General features: G+C 43.3%; 2 protein-coding genes across 4 annotated transcripts in view; one reads left to right on the forward strand and one right to left on the reverse strand.

The window, feature by feature from the left end:
* R3HCC1 (R3H domain and coiled-coil containing 1) overlaps positions 1-13,486 on the forward strand; it is a 35,604-nt gene extending 22,118 nt beyond the window's left edge. The window contains exons 5-9 of the mRNA XM_070765621.1: positions 3,459-4,791; positions 5,834-6,006; positions 9,840-9,910; positions 11,011-11,106; positions 12,858-13,486. Of these exons, the coding sequence (XP_070621722.1) occupies positions 3,459-4,791; positions 5,834-6,006; positions 9,840-9,910; positions 11,011-11,106; positions 12,858-13,006 (1,822 nt within the window). The 3' untranslated portion in view covers positions 13,007-13,486. The remainder of the gene's footprint in view (positions 1-3,458; positions 4,792-5,833; positions 6,007-9,839; positions 9,911-11,010; positions 11,107-12,857) is intronic.
* An 8,066-nt stretch (positions 13,487-21,552) lies between these two features.
* Positions 21,553-21,820, reverse strand: part of LOXL2 (lysyl oxidase like 2) — a 121,247-nt gene continuing 120,979 nt past the window's right edge. For all 3 annotated transcript variants that reach the window (XM_070765251.1, XM_070765252.1, XM_070765254.1), the window contains one exon: positions 21,553-21,696. In XM_070765251.1, coding sequence (XP_070621352.1) covers positions 21,629-21,696 — 68 coding nt within the window. In that variant the 3' untranslated portion in view covers positions 21,553-21,628. The remainder of the gene's footprint in view (positions 21,697-21,820) is intronic.

Genomic DNA, 21,820 nt, shown 5'->3' on the forward strand with positions numbered 1-21,820 from the left:
GGGCAGCATGCAAATCTAATATTATTTTATTATTATTATTATTTTTTAAATTATTATTGTTGTTATTATTATTATTATTATTACCCCCCTGCCGTGCCGGTGCACGCCCCTGCCGCAAGATTTCGCTCCTGCGCATGTGCCTGAAGTGAAATCTCGCACGATTTTGGCAGTTTTTGCCGATATTTTTGCTTCCGGCTTGCACAGAAGCGAAAAAACGCCGAAAATTGCTGAAACCGCGCAAGATTTCACTTTGGGTGCATGCGCAGAAACAAAATCTTGTACAGGTACCTGCATACGCGTGCACATCCCACCTGTACCAGATGCAGCCCATCTCTACACACATATACATACAAACAAACAAACAAATACACACTCACAAAATTAAAAGGGGGCATGAAATTCAAGGGGGAAGAGAAAAAGAAAGAAAAGAGGACATTAACTTCCAATACTTCCTAGCTCAGTACAAGATAAACACACTTCAGACTCAACACTTTTTGGCTGGAGTATGTTTATCTTGTACTCAGGTAGGAAGAGTTGGAAAGTTGAAGGGATTAAGATTGTGCTCAAGAGCTTATAACTGTCAAAATGAACTTAATTTACATTTTTCAAGCAAGACCTTTCAAGAAGAGGACCGGAAACATTTCATTCCGCTGAATTTAATGTTTTGGAGCAAACTGTTCTGTTTTTTGCACTCAAAATGTTAAAGTTTTTTTTCACAAGGGAGGAATTCTTAAATTTCACCAAATGAGGCAACGCGGAAGCCATTTTGTGTTAGACCTTCTATAGAATCATAGAGTAATGGGGCTAGAAGGGACCTTGGAGGTCTTCTCATCCAACCCCATGCCCAAGAGGAGTACTGTATTTCATAACGGATCATCCTTTCTCTCACTTTTGCTTGCTTTGAGACAAGCCAAGGCCTATTCTACTTTCACATACGCAATAGAAATTATACTGAGAAAAAAAAAGCAATAATCTGCAGCAACTGGCCATTTTTCTATGAGACTCTGGAAGGATTGTGATCCAGGTCGCCACTATAGAAGTAGCACATTATTATTATTATCATCATTATCATCATTATCATTATTAATAATAATAATAATAATAATAATAATAATAATAATAATAATAATAAGCTGCCGATCAGTTTCCGGTCACAATGACCTTTAAAACCCTACATGGCACTGCTCCCACCCTCCTCGTCTTCCGTAAACTACTTAAGACCCATCTATACCGCCAGGCATGGGGGATTTGAGACACCTTTCCCCCAAGCTTATTATAATTTATGTTTGGTATGTATGTGCTGTTTGGTTTTTAATTGATAGGGTTTTTTAGTTTTTTCTTAATATTAGATTTGTGCCTGTACAATATTGTTTTATCGCTTGTTGTGAGCCGCCCCGAGTCTTCGGAGAGGGGCGGCATACAAATCTAATAAATTATTATTATTATTATTAATTATTGGACCAGAATACCTCTGGAACCGTCTTCTGCTGCACGAATCCCAGCGGCCGATAAGGTCCCACAGAGTTGGCCTTCTCCAGGTCCCGTCGACCAAACAATGTCATTTGGCGGGCCCCGGGGGAAGAGCCTTCTCTGTGGCGGCCCCGGCCCTCTGGAATCAACTCCCCCCGGAGATTAGAACGGCCCCCACCCTCCTTGTCTTTCGCAAGTTACTTAAGACCCACCTTTATCGCCAGGCATGGAGGAACTGAGACATCCTCCCCCAGGCATTTATATCTTATGTTTGGTATGTATGTTTTGTATGGTTTTAAATTGCTGGGGTTTTAGTTATGTTTTATTTTAATATTAGATTTGTTTCACTGTTGCATTGTTTCTATTGCTGTTATGAGCCGCCCCGAGTCTTCGGAGAGGGGCGGCATACAAATCTAATAAATAATAATAATATTTAGATTTGTATGCCGCCCCTCTCCGTAGACTCCAGATACAACTGGATTCTTTCATCTTGGTTTTGTGTTTTGCTTTGGGTAGCTGTAATTAGATGCATTTGGTCTTGGAGTTCTAAACATTGACTTGCCTATTTCTTTGGCGTTTTCGGATTCTTAAATCAGAAATCTTGAGCCGGGGTGGCGCAGTGGTTACAGTGCAGCACTGCAAGCTACTTCAGCTAACTTGGGGTTTGGGACCCCTTTGGGGGTCGAATGACCATTTCACAGGGGTCGTCTAAGACCCTGGGAAAAGACAAATTTCCCGTGGTGTTAGGAACTAAAGCTTCTATTCTGGCGCCTTGGAACATATTTTTATCATCCAACCAATCAGGTGTTTACAGTGGGGGTGTCCCTTTGACCTTCCTGCCAATCAGCTTCAAGCTCTGTTGGGGAAATAGGTGCTCGACTTATGGTTGGGGGTCACCAGAACATGAGGAACTGTATTAGGTGGTTGCGACATTAGCGAGGTTGAGAACCACTGAGCTAACTGATAGCTGTAGTTCAGCAGTTCAAATCTCATCACCAGCTCAAGGTGGACTCAGCCTTCCATCCTTCCGAGGTGGGAAAAATGAGGACCCAGATTGTTGGGGGCAAATATGCTGATTTTGTAAACCGCTTAGAGAGGGCTGTAAAAGAACTATGAAGCGGTATATAAGTCTAAATGCTATTGTCCTTCCTTCCTCCCTCCCTCCCTCCCTCCCTCCCTCTGCCCACTGCCAGCAGTTCTATTTTTTTTTTAATTATTTTTATTTTATTTATTTATTTATTTGTCCCATACACAATACATATTGAAGAGAATAGACATGTAGTAATATATATAAAGAAAAGGATAGAAGAAAAGACATAAAAATAGAGGAGAAGATATATGAAAGGAAGAAAAGATATAGGAGATAAAGGAGAGACAATTGGACAGGGGACGAAAGGCACACTGGTGCACTTATGCACACCCCTTACTGACCTCTTAGGAACCTGGAGAGGTCAATCGTGGATAGTCTAAGGGAGAAATGTTGGGGGTTAGGGGATAATACTATAGAGTCCGGTAAGGAGTTCCAAGCTTTGACAACTCGATTGCTAAAGTCATATTTTTTACAGTCAAGTTTGGAGCGATTAATATTAAGTTTGAATCTGTTGCGTGTTCTTGTGTTGTTGCGGTTGAAGCTGAAGTAGTCATTGACAGGCAGGACGTTGCAGCATATGATCTTGTGGGCAATACTTAAATTGTGTTTTAGGCGTCGTAATTCTAAGCTTTCTAGACCCAGGATTGTTAGTCTATTTTCGTAGGGTATTCTGTTTCGAGTGGAGGAGTGAAGGGCTCTTCTGGTGAAATATCTTTGGACGTTTTCAAGGGTGTTGATGTCCGAGATGTGGTATGGGTTCCAGACAGATGAACTGTATTCAAGGATGGGTCTGGCAAAAGTTTTGTAGGCTCTTGTGAGTAGTGTGAGATTGCCGGAGCAGAAGCTACGTTTTCTTATGTACGCCTCTTAAATGCTAATGGTCTTCTCTTGGATTCAGGTTGCCGGATGAGCCCGATTGCCCCAATGGTCCTGTTGAAGCTTCTCACTTCAACCACCCTCCCCATGCCAGAAGCAGAGGGAACCGATCCAGAGGAGGCCCACGGCAGATGGAAGCCTTGGCCAACAGTTCCCAGGCCCGAAGAGGAAATGGCCGGGCTAGAAGGCCGCCCCCCAAAAAGCCAGACAGAGCTCTCTACGTCCCCAGGGCGATGCGGAAGAAGCTGGAGGACATGGGACAAGGTAGTTCCATGGAGACATTCGAGAGTGGGTTGCATTGTTTGAGCAGCAACAAGGAGGCGGGGGCTGCTTCTGGCAGCGAAAGGATTCCAGACGGGCGCAGGTTATTCAGCAAGATGGACTATGAAAACACCAAGTCCCAACCGCCACCCAAGCAAAGACATTCAGATACGGAGTCCGCTAATCAAAGTGGCAGAGATGCTCTAGGCTTCCAAGATGCCTCTCTTTGGATGGACATACCAGGGGCATCTTGCCTGGAAAAGCAAGAGAACGCGAAGGTGGCCACATCGGTATCCAAAAGTAATCCAAACCTATCCGAAATAGATCCCCAACATCAAGATGGCAGAAATATTTTTGTCCCAGAAAGTGGTGAAACCTCAGGCCTTACGGAAGAACTGATGGAGACCTTTGTTGACGCTCTTTCAAAACTAAGTGGACATTCAACTTTGCCTGAAGGCCAGAATATGGAAGCTCCCGATGTCCCAAAATTGAGCGCAAAGCCATTCGTCCTGGAGGATGTGAATAAAAGCGGACAGGATTCCATTCCGCTAGGAAGTGATGCATTCCCATCCCTTCCTGGAAACCGGGAGATAGATGCGCCAAACTCCATTCTGTTGAAATCTAGCCAGGACTTACCCCTCTTTGAAAATGACCGCAGGACATGTCTAAGGGCCGACGGGGGAGAGGAGTGCCAACTTCTCCCCGAACTGGGCGCGAGAACTGTAGAGTCCTCCAAGGACGGCAGTGAGTTGCCGGTGGAAACCCAACCCCAAGATTGCACCGTTGCGCTTCTGTCGGAGTGCGGCCAAACCCAGCCATCTGGACTCCTTCAGGAGGACATACTGAGGTGGGACGGTTGCAAAATCCTGTCTCGGCTGAATCCTCAAGCGGAACCCTACTTGCACTCGTCTCTCGCCAATCCCAGCAAAGCCAAGCTACCGTTCGAAAGCCAGACGAAAGAGTCGGTAGGGCTGGAGGGGCCTCAGTGGCCGGGCGTCGAGCTGTCCGCTGGGGATAGGAGCACGGGAGTGACTTCAGCGGAAGGGAAGAGCAGCGTCTTCGAAGACGATTGTGGGATGGAGCTCTTGCAAGAGGTAGGAGCGCATGGTGTCATTATTTGTACTTATTTCATGTCATAGTTTTGTTTAATTTGCAGGGAGTCCTCGAGATGTGGACGCAACTGAACCCTACATAGAAACATAGGAGATTGACGGCAGAAAAAGACCTCATGGTCCATCTAGGCTGCCCTTATACTATTTCCTGTATTTTATCTTCGGGTGGATCTATGTTTATCCCAGGCATGTTTAAATTCAGTTACTGTGGATTGACCAACCACGTCTGCTGGAAGTTTGTTCCAAACATCTACTACTCTTTCAGTCAAATAATATTTCATCACGTTGCTTCTGATCTTTCCCCCAACTAACCTCAGATTGTGCCCCCTTGTTCTTGGGTTCACTTTCCTATTAAAAACACTTCCCTCCTGAACCTAATTTAATCCTTTAGCATATTTAAATGTCCTCAATCTGTATAGCCTGTCCTCCAGACTATACAGATTGAGTTCATTAAGTCTTTCTGATAAGTTTGATGCTTAAGACCTTCCACCATTTTTGTAGCCTGTCTTTGGACCCGTTCAATTTTTATCAATCTCTTTTTGTAGGTGAGGTCTCCAGAACTGAACACAGTATTCCAAATGGGGTCTCACCAGCGCTGTATACAGCGGGATCACAATCTCCCTCTTCCTGCTTGTTATACCTCTAGTTATGCAGCCAAGCATTCTACTTGCTTTCCCTACCGCCTGACTGCACTGTTCACCCATTTGGAGACTGTCAGAAATCACTACCCCTAAATCCTTCTCTTCTTAAGTTTTTGCTAACACAGAACTGCCAATACAATACTCAGATTGAGGATTCCTTTTCCCCAGGTGCATTATTTTACATTTGGAAACATTAAACTGCGGTTTCCATTGCTTTGACCACTTATCTAGTAAAACTAAATCATTTGCCATATTACAGACACCTCCAGGACATATGACATTAAAACGAAGTGGACCTATTTTGATTACGTGACCACAGGAATTTTTAACTGTATAGAAGTGAACATGTAAAGGTGATTTTTTTTAATTTTATCTTTTTTCAGATCACAAATTATTTGACCATAAAAGACATAAGCATTGAGAAGATTCAATTTGATTATTCCAGTTATGGCGAGGCACAGATCAACGAAGGAGATTTTGGCCACGTGCTAGAGATCTATGATTTTTCCCCATTGCTAAAGACAGAACATCTTATGGAGGCCTTTGCAGATTTCCAGTAAGTGGTGGTAATTCTTTATATATATAATTTAACAATTTTTTTAAACAAACTTTGCATCCACACATATGCCATAATATCAAAACATTACATACTTATTCATTTCTTCAAAATGTCATAAATCCTAAATTTGCACCTTTGATACTTTTATCTCCCATATTTCATATTACTCCTTTCCCCTCTATCTCCCTCTCTTCTCTACCTTCTTTCTCCCCCCCTCTCTTTTTTGGGGTATAAAGTTTTTTTCTCTTCACCTTAAGATAAAACATACATGAATAAAAATACATCAGTGCCTAACCATATATATATTATCAGCAAAAATATGTTACATTTATAAGTTTTTTAATATATATATTAATATATATATATTATATATTAATATATTAATATATATTTAAAAACTTATAAGTGTAACATATTTTTGCTGATAATGAAACACTACTATAGTAGATAATGCTACTATAGATGTATTTCAGGCTTATTTGCCTTCATCAGGTAGCCACACCCTTACTGGGATTTGAACCTGGGGCCTTAGCCTCTAGGCTACAGGTTCATTTCCTTTATCAGCTTGTAGAAGGGAAGGGTTGTGTGTGACTTTTCTTCTTGGTGTTGAATCACCCTGATATATTGAAGGAGCATCACAACTTCCTTTTTGCCTCTCGGCCTCAACAGGGGCCATATTCCAAGGCAGATAAGTTTTTTAAAAAATATATGTTTAGATATATATATATATATATATGGTATATTTGGTATAGATGTGTGTGTAATATATATATATATATATATATATATATATATATATATATATATATATATATATATATATAGAGAGAGAGAGAGAGAGAGAGAGAGAGAGATTGAGATTGTTCTGAGTTCGGGTTTTGCCCTGTGTAAAATTTGGGGGAAACTACAAAACGAGGAACTGTATTAATGCAGTGTTATATATTGTGTTATTATTGTTGTGAGCCGCCCCGAGTCTATGGAGAGGGGCGGCATGAGAAGAAGAAGAAGAAGAAATGTTGAGAACCACTGCTATAAACCCTGCAGTTCAGAGACGCAGATTACTATCCTCTGAATGGCAGGAGAGCTTACTGGATCAGCTGCAAAACCAGAACTAGGGATTTCCATTTCAATGTCTTAGGAGCATACAAATTGCCTTTCTTGAGTTAGCACCGTTTCCAGCCTCCAGAGGGCCTCCGGGAGGCAGGGGAAGCTGTTTTCACCCTCTCCAGCCATTGAATTATGGGTGTGGGCTCTCACGCATGTACGATAACGCGCGCGCATGTTCTTTCGGCACCCGAGGGAAAAAAGGTTCGCTATCACTGACTTATAAGGCTGGACAGTCTTGTTTCTGATCATTCCGAACAGTCCTGCCTGGATGGGGTCTAAGTATTTAAACAGCCTCCCTTAGTAAGTCCTTACCGCATTATGCAGTGACGGATTCACAAAGTTAATTATGCAGCTTAATGCAGTCATTTCTTTGATGGCGTTGGGGAAAAAAAGTGGAGATTAAACAGAATCCATTCTCCAGGACACCTACTGTTCATCCCTTGATTACGGCAATGCCTCTGTGAGCTGACAGATAATCGGAGGCCAAACCAAAGAATTTGGTATTTTGCAGGCGTAATATTTTCCCCTAATTAATACACATGAAGGGAGGCTGGCTGTGAAATGCAGAACTGAGGAAAGAAAGAAAAAATAATAATAATAAGCTTTATTTCCATCCAGACCTTGCTAAATTCCTTAAGAAAGATAACACAGATCCACAAATATATATATATTATATATTTGAAACTTCAGCCTGATGATGGTGAATGTGATTTCACCGAAACGTCGCATAGACACTCAAAATATTACACGGGGCAAAACCCGAACTCAGAACAATCTACACACACACACACACACACACACACACACACACATATATATTTACGTAGATTTTCACGGGTACAGGTATGACGGTCTTGGTATACTGTATTCGGGTTTCTTCCCGTGTAGGATTTGGAAATTTCTGGCGACGTTTCGACGAGGTCCCACTCATCATCTTCAGGCTGGTGTTTCTGTCCTTGTTCTAAAGCGAGTTCTAAGTTCTAAGGTTCGCCTTAGAACAAGGACAGAAACACCAGCCTGAAGATGACGAGTGGGACCTCGTCGAAACGTCGCCAGAAATTTTTTCGGCGAAATCACATTCACGGGCAAAACCCGAACTCAGAACAATCTACACACACACACACACACACACACACACACACACATATATATATTGTAATCATCGCAGTTGACCTTGTATTTTTCTGAATCTTTTTTTGTTCTGATTTCAAAAATGTATATGGTTTTTCTGTAGCAGGTATAGTTTCCAAAGAGCAGCAGCATTATTATAAGGTATAAGAAATATACTGGCGACATTAAGAAAACAGTAACGCAGGTCTACAAAAAAATATTTTTTGTAAATCATCGCATTGACCTTGTACTTTTCCAAATCATTTTTTGTTCTGATTTCAAAAATGTATATGGTTTTTCTGTAGCAAGTATAATTTCCACAGAGCAGCATCGTTATTATAAGATATAAGAAATATACTGGCGAAAACAGTAACACAGGTCTACAAAAAACTATTTTTTGTAATCATCGCAGTTGACCTTGTACTTTACCGAATCTTTTTTTTTTTTTTTTTTGGGGGGGGGGGGGTCTGATTTCAAAAATGTATCCTGATGTTTTCTTTTCAGTGGGAAATGGGTCCCACTGACTCTTGGAGTGTTTAAGGTTGCTGACCCCTGGTCTAACCACACCATCAGATCCGTCACGCCTGCTGAAATTGTACAAACTTCATTTCACATGCAACACTCTCGACATGGGGCGACCTTTGAAAAGTGTTCGGAAACTTCAGATCGTGCAGAATGCGGCCGCGAGAGCCATCGTGGGGCTTCCTAGATTCGCCCACGTTTCTGCAACACTCCGCAGCCTGCACTGGCTGCCCATCGGTTTCCGGTCACAATTCAAAGTGTTGGTAATGACCTTTAAAGCCCTACATGGCATTGGGTCAGAATACATCCGGAACCGCCTTCTACCGCACGAATCCCAGCGGCCGATAAGGTCCCACAGAGTTGGCCTTCTCCGGGTCCCGTCGACCAAACAATGGCGTTTGGCGGGCCCCAGGGGAAGAGCCTTCTCTGTGGCGGCCCCGGCCCTCTGGAATCAACTCCCCCCAGAGATTACAACGGCGCCCACCCTCCTTGTCTTTCGCAAATTACTCAAGACCCACCTTTGTCGCCAGGCATGGGGGAGTTAGGATATTCCTTCCCCCTAGGCCATTACAAGTTATGTATGGTATGTTTGTGTGTATGTTTGGTTTTTATAATAAGGGTTTTTAGTTGTTTTATTAAATTGGATTGTTACATGTTGTTTTTTATCGTTGTTAGCAGCCCCGAGTCTGCGGAGAGGGTCGGCATACAAATCCAATAAATGAATGAATGAATATATGAATATATGAATATATGAATATATGAATATGAATATATAAATATAAATATAAAAATAATAAGAATAAAAATAAAAATAAACAAACAAATAAATAAATAAATAAATAATTAAATAATTAAATTAATTAAATTAAATTAAATTAAATTATGAATGAATGAATGTGGGTCCCATAGAAACCCCCATACCACTGAGTTTTGTGCTGCTCTCTACCTACAACCTTCCATTCTGCTCGCTGGGCAGGAATACAGAAAACATTTGGACGGAGATGAAAGTATCAGATCCGCTTTTGCATGAAATCCGACTCCGATGGAACTATGACACTTAAAGAATTGTAACTCCGATCTGTCTCTTTCAGAGAGAGTGGATTTAAATTGCAGTGGGTTGATGACACTCATGCCCTCGGGATCTTTTCCAGTTTGGCAGCAGGTAATTTTGTGTGTGTTTGTGTGTGTGTGCGTTGCAGGCACAAGTCTTGCTTTTAGTCTACAAGCTAAAGTCTGCTGTTGGTTCCTATCTAATGGCTGTTGAGTGTTACATGTAGCTCCGGTCAACGATTGGAATGTATATGGCAGTGTTTCCCAACCTTGGCAACTTGAAGGTATTTGGACTTCAACTCCCAGAATTCCCCAGCCAGCGTTTGCTGGCTGGGGAATTCTGGGAGTTGAAGACCAAATATTTTCAAGTTGTCAAGGTTGGGAAACACTGGTATATGGGATAAATGTGAATGTGGTTTCATATAGGTGCACCAGTTGCGGCCCTATTTGGACCGGGACTCACTGCTCACAGTCACTCATGCCCTCATCACCTCGAGGCACGACTACTGTAACGCTCTCTACATGGGGCTACCTTTGAAAAGTGTTCGGAAACTTCAGATCGTGCAGAATGCAGCTGCGAGAGCAATCATGGGCTTTCCCAAATATGCCCATGTTACGCCAACACTCCGCAGTCTGCATTGGTTGCCGATCAGTTTCCGGTCACAATTCAAAGTGTTGGTCACCACCTATAAAGCCCTTCATGGCATCGGACCAGAATATCTCCGGGACCGCCTTCTGCTGCACGAATCCCAGCGACCAATTAGGTCCCACAGAGTGGGCCTTCTCCGGGTCCCGTCAACTAAACAATGTCGGTTGGCGGGCCCCAGGGGAAGAGCCTTCTCTGTGGCGGCCCCGACTCTCTGGAACCAGCTCCCCCCAGAGATTAGAACTGCCCCTACCCTCCTTGCCTTTCGTAAACTCCTCAAAACCCACCTTTGTCGTCAGGCATGGGGGAACTGAGACATCTCCCCCGGGCCTGTACAATTTATGTATGGTATGTTTGTATGTATGTCTGCTTAATAATGGGGTTTTTAAAATATTTTAAATTGTAAATTATTAGATTTGTCATGAACTGTTTTATTGTGTTGTGAGCCGCCCCGAGTCTACGGAGAGGGGTGGCATACAAATCTAATAAATAAATAAATATGGGTTTCTTTATAGCAATTAATCACTGTGAATGGTTATCTTGAAGGATTCGCTCTCATTTTGCAGCCTCTCAAGCCCTGGAACAGAACTATGCCTCCGTCAAAATCCGGCCTTTGATCCATGGAACAAAACAGTCGAAAATCAAGGCACTTCAACGTCCAAGTAAGATCATTTAACCGGTTTGGCACGCTCCCTCTTAAAAGCAGTGGGTGACCTGTTTGACTTCTATGCAAATAGAGGTGGATTTGGGTCACTTCTGAATTTTAGCATCGCCTTGTAAGCACCAGGGATGTTCTTCTGGGCAAATGGGTGGTGGGTGGGTCAACCGAAGGACCAGTCTCTCTCTCTCTCTCTCTCTCTCTCTCTCTCCTTCCTTCATTTGGCTTCTGGGCTGTTGTTTATTTTATTTATTATTTTACTTTATTATCTCCTTAGACTCAGGGTGGCTTACAACAGGGATTTTCAACCTTTTTTTGAGCTGCGGCACATTTTTTACATATACAAAATCATGGGGCACATTGAGCAAGGGGGAGGGGGGGGGGGCTAAAAAAGTTTGGACAAAAAAATTCTCTCTCTCTCTCTTCCTCCCTTTCGCTCTATTTCTCCCCCTCTTTCTCTCCCTTCCTTCCTCTCTCTCTCCATCCCTCTTTCTTTCTCTTTTCCTTCCTTACTCTTTTTTGCTCTCTTTCTATCTCTCCCTCCTTCCCTGCCTCTCTTTCTTTCTCTCTCTTTCTCTCTTGCTTTCTTTCTCTCTCTCTCTTGCTTTCTTTCTCTCTCTTGCTGAGCTTCGCGGACATCTGAACATGTCTCACGGCACACTAGTGTGCCACAGCACACTGGTTGAAAAACACTGGCTTACAACATGTTAGCAGGAGCACTTTTTAACAGAGCCAGCCTATTGCCCCCACAATCCGGGTCCTCATTTTACCCACCTCGGAAGGATGGAAGGCTGAGTCAACCTTGAGCCGGTGATGAGATTTGAACCGCTGACCTTCAGATCTACAAGTCAGCTTCAGTGGCCTGCAGTACTGCACTCGACCTGCTGCGCCACCCCGACTCAATTGCCGGTGTTCAAAGAAGGAAAGCATGTTGAAGTGACGTTTTGCAGAAGCTAGCCCACCCAGATAGCCAAAGCAGCTAACCAGGATATCAGGAACCTTTATCTTGAAGATAATTGTAGACCCGTCCTGCAGAGCTTTTTAGGAAAATATTTACTTCTTTCCCAGCAAATTTACACCATTTACACTGTAGCTATCTCTCTAGTATTTACTAAACAGAGTACAGTGATACCTCATCTTACAAATGCCTCATCATACAAACTTTTCGAGATACAAACCCAGGGTTTAAGATTTTTTTGCCTCTTCTTACAAACTATTTTCATCTTACAAACCCACCGCCGCCACTGGGATGCCCCACTTCCGGACTTCAGCGAAGCGCTTGTTTTTGCAATGCTGGGATTCCCCTGCAGCATCGCAAAAACACAGAAGTCCGGAGGTGGGGTTTCCCATGGAGGGGAGCCTCAGGGGAATCCCAGCAGCGCAAAAACGGGCGCTTCGGCTGGCAAAAGGGTTGAATTTTGGGCTTGCACGCACGAATCGCTTTTCCATTGGTTCCTATGGAAAACATTGTTTCGTCTTACAAACGTTTCACCTTAAGAACCTCGTCCCGAAACCAATTGAGTTTGTAAGACAAGGTATCACTGTACTCAAAATTCTCTATCTGCTAATCTCAGTTGCAATATTCAGCTACAAGTCTTGAGCCACCGAGTAGTAAAAAAAATGGATTTCACCACTGCTTCGAGCCCGTTGGGCCAGGTTTCTTAAGGCTCCTTCGCCAATTCTTTTCTAATTTTTCTATTCCTTCTCTGCCACCTTTCTCTCTCTCTCTCTCTCTCTCTTTGTTTCCTTCCTCAGAGCTCCTTCAGCTGGCTAAAGAAAGACCCCAGACAGATACAGCAGTAGCCCGGCGACTAGTAACCAGGGCCTTGGGATTACAGCGCAAATATCAGCAGAATTCAGGCTGCCAAGGATTGGAATCGGCAAGCACCAACCTGCCGGATTAAAAACCAGAACGGTTTGACGTGACTTTGGGGTGGCATTAAAACAGTGTGTACAAACCGTACGACGGCGGCGGAGTTCTCATCTGTTCTTTTTTGGGGGTGGGGTGTTGTGTCGGTGTTATTGTTGTTGTTGTCGTTTTTGAAGTAAGCGACAGGCCGGTGGGAATAATCACAACTTTGTGTGTGTGTGTGTTAGAACTGGAAAATTCCCAAGTTGGTTGGGAAATTAATCCGTGGGAATTAATGAACGGGACGGAGGCTGATCGGGGAAGGCCCCACAGGAGGGCAGTGTAACCTAAGTGAAGAGCTTCCTCCGCCAACTCAAAGAATTGCCAGAAACACCTTGACTGAACACTTTTGTCCGCATGCAAGTGATAGGGCCGACTCTTTTCTTTTTAAAAACCTGTTTTTTAAGTTGGCTGGAACAAAACTAGTTTATCGTTGCCGTCAAGAGACAGAATTAAAAAATTCTTTCAACCGGTATCAAACGTTCTCCTTTCCTCCTCGTGCCTTTTGTTCTCTCCTCCCCAACCCGCCGACTCTTTTCAAAACTTGGGTTACTCTCAGGTTACAAGCTGGAGACAGGAGAAATTCCTCCGCTGGGAAGCTCTTTGGATCCAATCACTCTGCTTTCATAACCCGTGCAACCTTCAGTGGACCCCTTGCCTAGTTTCACCTCCCAGAAGGGCCCTTCACTCCTCCACTCGAAACAGAATACCCTATGAGACTAGACTTTCAATCCTGGGCCTAGAAAGTTTAGAACTAAGACGCCTTAAACAAGATCTAAGTATTGCCCACAAGATCATATGCTGCAACGTCCTGCCTGTCAGCGACTACTTCAGCTTCAACCACAACAACACAAGAGCACACAACAGATTTAAACTTAATATTAACCGCTCCAAACTTGACTGTAGAAAATATGACTTCAGTAACTGAGTTGTCGAAGCGTGGAACTCATTACTCATGCATAGTGTCATCCCCAAACCCCCAACACTTTACCTTTAGATTATCCACGGTTGACCTATCCAGATTCCTAAGAGGTCAGTAAGGGGCGAGTACAAGTGCACTAGAGTGCCTTCCGTCCCCTGTCCTATTGCTCTCCTATATCTCCTATACCTTTCTTCTATTCCTGTATCTCTTCTTCTATTCTTTCATTGATATGTTCTATTACTGTACCTTCTTTTCTATTATTTCTTAGATATATTTTACTATGAGTATCTCCTCTATAACCTTCATCATGTATTTTACTATGTGTATATAGATATATACCCACTAAAACTCTCATTGTGTATTGGACAAAATAAATAAAAATAAATAGATGGATAGATAGATAGATGGAGAGAGGATGGATGGATGGATGGATGGATGGATGGATAGAGAGAGAGAGAGAGGATGGATAGATAGATAGATAGATAGATAGATAGATAGATGGAGAGAGGATGGATGGATAGATAGACAGATAGATAGATAGATAGATAGATAGATAGATAGATAGATAGATAGATAGATAGATAGATAGATAGATAGATGGAGAAAGGAGAGGAGAGTGGGGAGAGAGGATGGATGGATAGATAGATAGATAGATTAGATTAGATAGATAGAGAGAGGAGAGTGGAGAGAGAGGATGGATGGATGGATGGATAAATAAATAAATACATTTGAGAAAGAACACATTGGGATATCTAGTAGATTGAGGTTTGGATTCCCGAGAGATGCTTCAAGCAAGCAGGGTTATGAATGGGACCTTATCCGCAGCTCCTTCAAACGGAGATCCTTTTTTTCCAGGGACGGATTCAGCAGCTAAACCCTTCAGAGAGCTACAATTTTAGAAAGGTGCAACGTTAGCTTCTCGGTGCCAGGGGTGGGCTGCTGCCCGGGCAGGGGGGAACGAAGTGGGGTGGAGAAAATGGAGCTCCACCCCAGAGCACCCAATTTGCACTGAAATATTATTTATTCATTCATTCATTCATTCATTCATTTATTTATTTTGTCCAATACACAATGAGGGTTTTAGTGGGTATATATATATGTATACACATAGTAAAATACATGATGAAGATTATAGAGGAGATACTCATAGTAAAATATATCTATGAAAGAATAGAAAAGAAGATATAGTAATAGAACATATCAATGAAAGAATAGAAGAACAGATATAGGAATAGAAGAAAGGAATAGGAGATATAGGAGAGCAATAGGACAGGGGACGGAAGGCACTCGAGTGCACTTGTACTCGCCCCTTACTGACCACTTAGGAATCTGGGTAGGTCAACCGTAGATAATCTAAGGGTAAAGTGTTGGGGGTTTGGGGATGACACTATGCATGAGTAATGAGTTCCACGCTTCGACAACTCGGTTACTGAAGTCATATTTTTTACAGTCAAGTTTGGAGCGGTTAATCTTAAGTTTAAATCTGTTGTGTGCTCTTGTTGAAAAAAAATGCAGGGCGTCCTCTTTGGGCAGCCTCTGCGTTCTTCCCGAAACTGTTTAAAAACCCCAAAGCTGGCGATTCTGCTACAAACAAAAGTGTCTAGGAAAAGTATAAGGAGATAAGATCTGGAATTAATTCTATGTGATCTGGGTTTCTGCTTCCCCCTCTTTTCCGAATGGCTGTAGTATTCTCTACAACAGAGGTCTTCATAGCTGGCTGGAGGATTTTGGGAGTTGAAATTCAGAAGTCTTAAAGTTGCCAAGTTTGGGGACCCCTGTTCTAGAAAATAAAATGAATAATGCTTGAAACCTAATTTTTTTGTCGGAAACCTTAGAAACATAGAAGTCTGACGGCAGAAAAAGACCTCCTGGTCCATCTAGTCTGCCCTTATACTATTTTCTGTATTTTATCTTAGGATGGATATATGTTTATCCCAGGCATGTTTAAATTCAGTTACTGTGGATTTATCTACCACATCTGCTGGAAGTTTGTTCCAAGGATCTACTACTCTTTCAGTAAAATAATATTTTCTCACGTTGCTTTTGATCAACTAACTTCAGATTGTGTCCCCTTGTTCTTGTGTTCACTTTCCTATTAAAAACCCTTCCCTCCTGGACCTTATTTAACCCTTTAATATATTTAAATGTCTCGATCATGTCCCCCCTTTTCCTTCTGTCCTCCAGACTATACAGATTGAGTTCATGAAGTCTTTCCTGATACGTTTTATGCTTAAGACCTTCCACCATTCTTGTAGCCCGTCTTTGGACCCGTTCAATTTTGTCAATATCTTTTTGTAGGTGAGGTCTCCAGAACTGAACACAGTATTCCAAATGTGGTCTCACCAGCACTCTATATAGCGGGATCATAATCTCCCTCTTCCTGCTTGTTATACCTCTAGCTATGCAGCCAAGCATCCTACTTGCTTTCCCTACCGCCTGACTGCACTGTTCACCCATTTTGAGAATGTCAGAAATCACTACCCCTAAATCCTTTTCTTTTGAAGTATTTGCTAACACAGAACTGCCAATACAACCTTGACTTTGTTTGGTAGTCTGCAGGAAGGAGGGTTAAGACTGTTGTGTGGAATGGAGCATTTTGGGATGTTCCCTTAGGCTGTGAAAGTAGTAAGGGACACTTTAGAATAGAATAGAACAGAATTCTTTATGGGCCAAGTGGACACACAAGGAATTTGTCTTTGGTGCATATGATCTCGTGTACATAAAAGGAAATATAGATGTAGAATATTTAAAATACAGAACCAGCTCGGAAAGTTTGTTAGTGCAACCTTAGAAAAGAAAGTCTACAAACGGTCAGCATAATCTCAGTTTATTCATACAACACTTATACCTGTGCAAAATACCGTTTTAAAATCCTCTTAGCTTATCCTCCCAACCAATGTGTCTGAACTAGTTCTCATTTGACAAGCAAGAATCAGCAGAGCGAGCAAGAAAAAAGGAATGGATGGCTATTCGAATTAAAAAATAATAATTTTTAATTCACAGTGTCCCAGATCAAGAAAAGTTGTGTAAACTTGGCTTGCATAAATCTCGACAGTACTGGACAAGACCCTTTTTGATAACGTCCTTCAACCTTTCTGGTTACGGATTTATTTATTTTTCTTCCCTAAAGCAGCCAAGGAACGATTTTTCAAGAAAGGAAGGCTTTAAATCATTTTTTATGTTTTGTCTTTACACTTATTAGATACATTGAATTCCTTCTGTCTTCTGGTTCCCCAAAACGGTGGGTTTTAAAGTCTTGATGCAGCCACATCTTGTAACATCCATGGTCAGAGATAATTTACCCTTAGTCACCAATGCTTAAAAGAAGCAATAGACAAAAGTTCACATTTGCTTTTTGGAACCTCCAAAAAACATATCTAGATTATTTATTGTTTTAGATACGAAACGCCAGACGTGGTGCTTTGATCCACTGCAGCATATAGAGCTGGATTTTGCAATTCCCTCTTTTGTGATAGGATTGTAAAAGCAAGAAAATTGGAAACTTGTGAAGTACAGTGGTACCTCTTCTTACGAACTTAATTGGTTCTGTGACCAGGTTCTTAAGTAGAAAGGTTTGTAACAAGCAATTTTTCCCATAGGAATCAATGTAAAAGCAAATCATGCATGCGATTGGGGAAACCACAGGGAGGGTGGAGGCCCTGTTTCCTCCCAGGAGATTCCTACAGAGGCCCCACGGAGGCTTCTCCCCACCTTTTCTGGCCCTGTTTCCTCCCAGGAGATTCCTACAGAGGCCCCACGGAGGCTTCTCCCCACCTTTTCTGGCCCTGTCTCCTCCCAGGAGATTCCTGGAGAGGCCCCACGGAGGCTTCTCTCCACCTTTTCTGGCCCTGTTTCCTCCCGGGAGATTTTTAGACCCCACAGAGGCTTCTCCCCACCTTTTCCGGCCCTGTTTCCTCCCAGGAGATTACTAGAGAGGCCCCACAGAGGCTTCTCCCTGCCTTTTCTGGTTACAGTTTCGGAGGCTCGGGTTTGCAAGTGAAAAATGGTTCTTGAGAAGAGGCAAAAAAATCTCGAACACCCGGTTCTTATCTAGAAAAGTTCGTAAGTAGAGGCCTCCTTAGGTAGAGGTACCACTGTACTGTATACAAACTGTCCCCTTGGGTAAAAGGCCTTTTCTTTAAAAACACACACACACACACAAAAGAAAATTCAAGTAGGAATGGTTTTCTGCAGCAATGCATGGCCTCAAATAAACAGAGGCAAACATGTTTAGCACCACCATACATTTACTAAAGCAAGGGTTCAAGGGTTATCATTTAAAAAAATCAAGATGGCTACAATCACACGCTTGGGAATCGTCTTGATTTTTGGAACATTGCCCACCCCCTTTAAGGAACTCCCGTGTAAAATGTGTCCTAAGAAATTCATTCATTTTTTTTCTTACAAGATATCGCAGAATAGTTTGCTTTAATGAATAGGGAAGAGGTCTATGCAGTTTCGGGTTCCTATCGAAACGGTAAAGGACGCTGCACCGCTACTAAAAGTTGAGCCGCGCACGCAGCTTCTGGTGTCCTGCGCGAACGTGCGCGTGTCCCAGCATGTTTTTGGTTCTGCGCATACGAGGGGATGCACGGGGTGCACCATTTTGGTGTTTGTTTTTTGCTTCTGTGCATGCACAGAATCGCTGAAATCTCACACGTGTGTGTGCTTCCCCTCATCAGATTTTGCTTCCTGTGCATGGGACGCACACATGCGCACACAGGATACCTGAAGCTGCACGCACAGCGCACCGGTAGTGGCAAAAATGGGAATCCACCCCTGGGTCCATAGCTGGAAATGTTTGGGAGTGATGGCGAACCTTTTTTTCCTCGGGTGCTGAAAGGGCATGTGCGTGTGCTATTGCACATGCGCAATAGCATGTGTAAACTTTGCACACGTAAACGTTTGAAAACCCACCTATGTCGCCAGGCATGGGGAAATTAGCACACCCCTTAGCTATTGAAGTTTATGCATGGTTTGGTTTGTGTGATTGTTTTTTTATAAGGGTTTTTAAATTGTTTTTAAATATTGGATTTGTATTCATTGCATTGTTTTCCTTGCTGTGAGTCCTCGGAGAGGGGCGGCATACAAATCTAATAAATAATAAAATAATATTTATTTATTTATTTAATTAATTTGTATGCCGCCCCTCTCCGAAGACTCGGGGCGGCTAACAACAATAAAGAAAACAATGTAACAAATCTAATATTAAAAAATAATCTAAAAAAACCCAATTTAAGAGACCAATCATACAAACAAACATACCATGTATAAATTCTATAAGCCTAGGGGGAAGGGGAAAAATTTCAATTCCCCCATGCCTGACGACAGAGGTGGGTTTTAAGGAGCTTGTGAAAGGCAAGGAGGGTGGGGGCAACTCTGATATATGGGGGGAGCTGGTTCCAGAGGGTCGGGGCTGCCACAGAGAAGGCTCTTCTCCTGGGTCCCGCCAAATGACATTGTTTAGTTGACGGGACCCGGAAAAGGCCAACTCTGTTGGACCAGACCGAACGCTGGGATTCATGCGGCAGAAGGCGGTCCCGGAGATATTCTGGTCCGATGCCATGAAAGGCTTTATAGGTCATAACCAACACTTTGAATTGTGACCGGAAATTGATCGGCAACCAATGCAGACTGCGGAGTGTTGGAGTAACATGGGCATACCTGGGGAAGCCCATGATAGCTCTCGCAGCTGCATTCTGCACAATCTGAAGTTTCCGAACACTTTTCAAAGGTAGCCCCATGTAGAGAGCATTACAGTAGTCGAACCTCGAGGTGATGAGGGCATAATACTAACAACAACATGCACGAGTGCCCACACCCATAACTTAGTGCCTGGGGCAGTGAAAATAGCCTTTCTCAATCCCCGGAGGCCCTCTGGAGGCCGGAAACAGCCCACTTCCCAAACTCTGGTGAGCCCAGTATGCCCGTCTTCTGCCCTCCCCAGGCTCCAGATGCAAAAATGCTCCTGCCCATTCCTCTGGAAACTCTCCAGAAGCCAAAAATGCTCTCCCAGAGCCTCCAGGCAAGCCAAAAATTAGCTGGCATGCACATGAACATGAGCTAGGGCAACGGCTTGCGTGCCAGCAGATACGGCTCCGCATGCCATTGTTCATTGTCACTGGTATAGTTGATGTATTTCTTAAAATTGACGGGAAGGAAATACTGGGGCTAAGGATGTGGTGGCATGGATGGAAGAGACATGGATAAGGCAAGGCAGGTGAACAGCTTAATGCATGGTTCTCAAACTCGTTTTCATAGAGGGCTGCATCAGCGTTGTGTTTGACTTTGGGGAGTGTCGCCCGGGTGGGTGTGGCCAGCTCGCCGTCGCTCGTAGGGCGGCCCGAGCGCTCTGCCAATGAAAATGGAGCACGTGCCCCTCCTTACCACTATATTTTGATAGCAGAGGCATTGCGGTCCAGTCCTTCGCTGTTTACAGGGCTGCTCCAGATCCTGCCTACGAGCCTTGAATTTGGCACACCTGTCTTACTATGTTTACAATTTTTTTTTCACATTCTAGTGGTTTTTAAAACCAAGATGGAAGTTGAGATGGCCGTATTTTCCTTGTCCTACTGATAGTTTCCTCTTTCAAAATCAAATATCACCTGTGTTCAGGTGGGGTTGCCGCTACTGGCGCACTGCATGTGCAGCTTTGGGTCTCTGGTGTGTGTGCATGTGTGCGTCTCAGCAAGATTTTGTGTCTGCGCATGAGCAGGAAACAAAATCTAATGAGATTTCGCAAGAGATTTTGTGTCTGCGCATGAGCAGGAAACAAAATCTAATGAGATTTCGCAAGAGATTTTGTGTCTGCGCATGAGCAGGAAACAAAATCTAATGAGATTTCGCAAGAGATTTTGTGTCTGCGCATGAGCAGGAAACAAAATCTAATGAGATTTCGCAAGAGAATTTGTGTCTGCGCATGAACAGGAAGCAAAATCTAATGAGGGGACATGCACGCGCATGAGATTTTGCAAGAGATTTTGTGTCTGCGCATGCGCGGGGAGCAAAATCTCGGGACATGCGGAAAAACAAAAAACATGCCGAAATCTCACTGACGTGCCTGGTATGCGCAGAAGCAAAATGTCGCTAGGATGCACCCGCATGCATGCCAGAGACAGCTGTGTGCGCGGCACCAGTTTTATACCCGTGTGGCCTCCTCATCCGTACCGGTAGGAACCTGATGCTGCCTGTGTTCCTGGAGATGTGAGCAGGCTAAGGTGAAGAAAAGTGACCTCCCACCAGGGCACAGAGTCAGATTTTCAAACGTCTGCGTGACAAACTACCAAGGCTGAAAGAGAAGTCCTCAAACCAAAGGTAACTCTGAGCATCAAATCCTTGCTGAGTTGTCGGTCAGGTGCCTCTTCGGACGCCGCAACGGACCAATGGGTGGTGGCAAGAGTTTGCAAAGGTCGAAGTACGCGGATGGAAGCAAAGTCATACAGCCGGTGCAAAAACCTGCCGTCTCTCGGAACGGGGTTGAAATTTGAGTCTGCCGCTGCCGTCTCCCGCTATACGTTGCAAAGTAGCTTTGGAGGAAGGCCCTTGAAAAAATAACTTACAGAGCTAATGTGAAATAAACGTTCGTGGTTGGTCGCTGGATAGCTTCAGTTTTCCGAGCAGTGGTTAGGAAAATCATGGGGAAAATTTTAATTTTTTTTTTGTCTTTTTTTTTTTTTTAACACAGAGGGTCTAAATTTAAAACACCTGATTGTTCCAAAGTCCATTGAAGTATTCTTTCTGGTCTGGCTCAAAGAAAGAGTTGGCTGTGAAAAGGGGGAAAGAGAAAAGAGAGGAGAGTCAAATAGTACCGTCCACTTGGATTCAGTGATGGGTTGCTACCAGTTTGACCCGGTATGGAGAATCAGTAGTGGCAGGACACTCCACCCA

This window comes from Erythrolamprus reginae, chromosome 12 (assembly GCF_031021105.1).
Source record: "Erythrolamprus reginae isolate rEryReg1 chromosome 12, rEryReg1.hap1, whole genome shotgun sequence".
In the NCBI taxonomy this organism is placed as follows: Eukaryota; Metazoa; Chordata; class Lepidosauria; order Squamata; family Dipsadidae; genus Erythrolamprus; species Erythrolamprus reginae.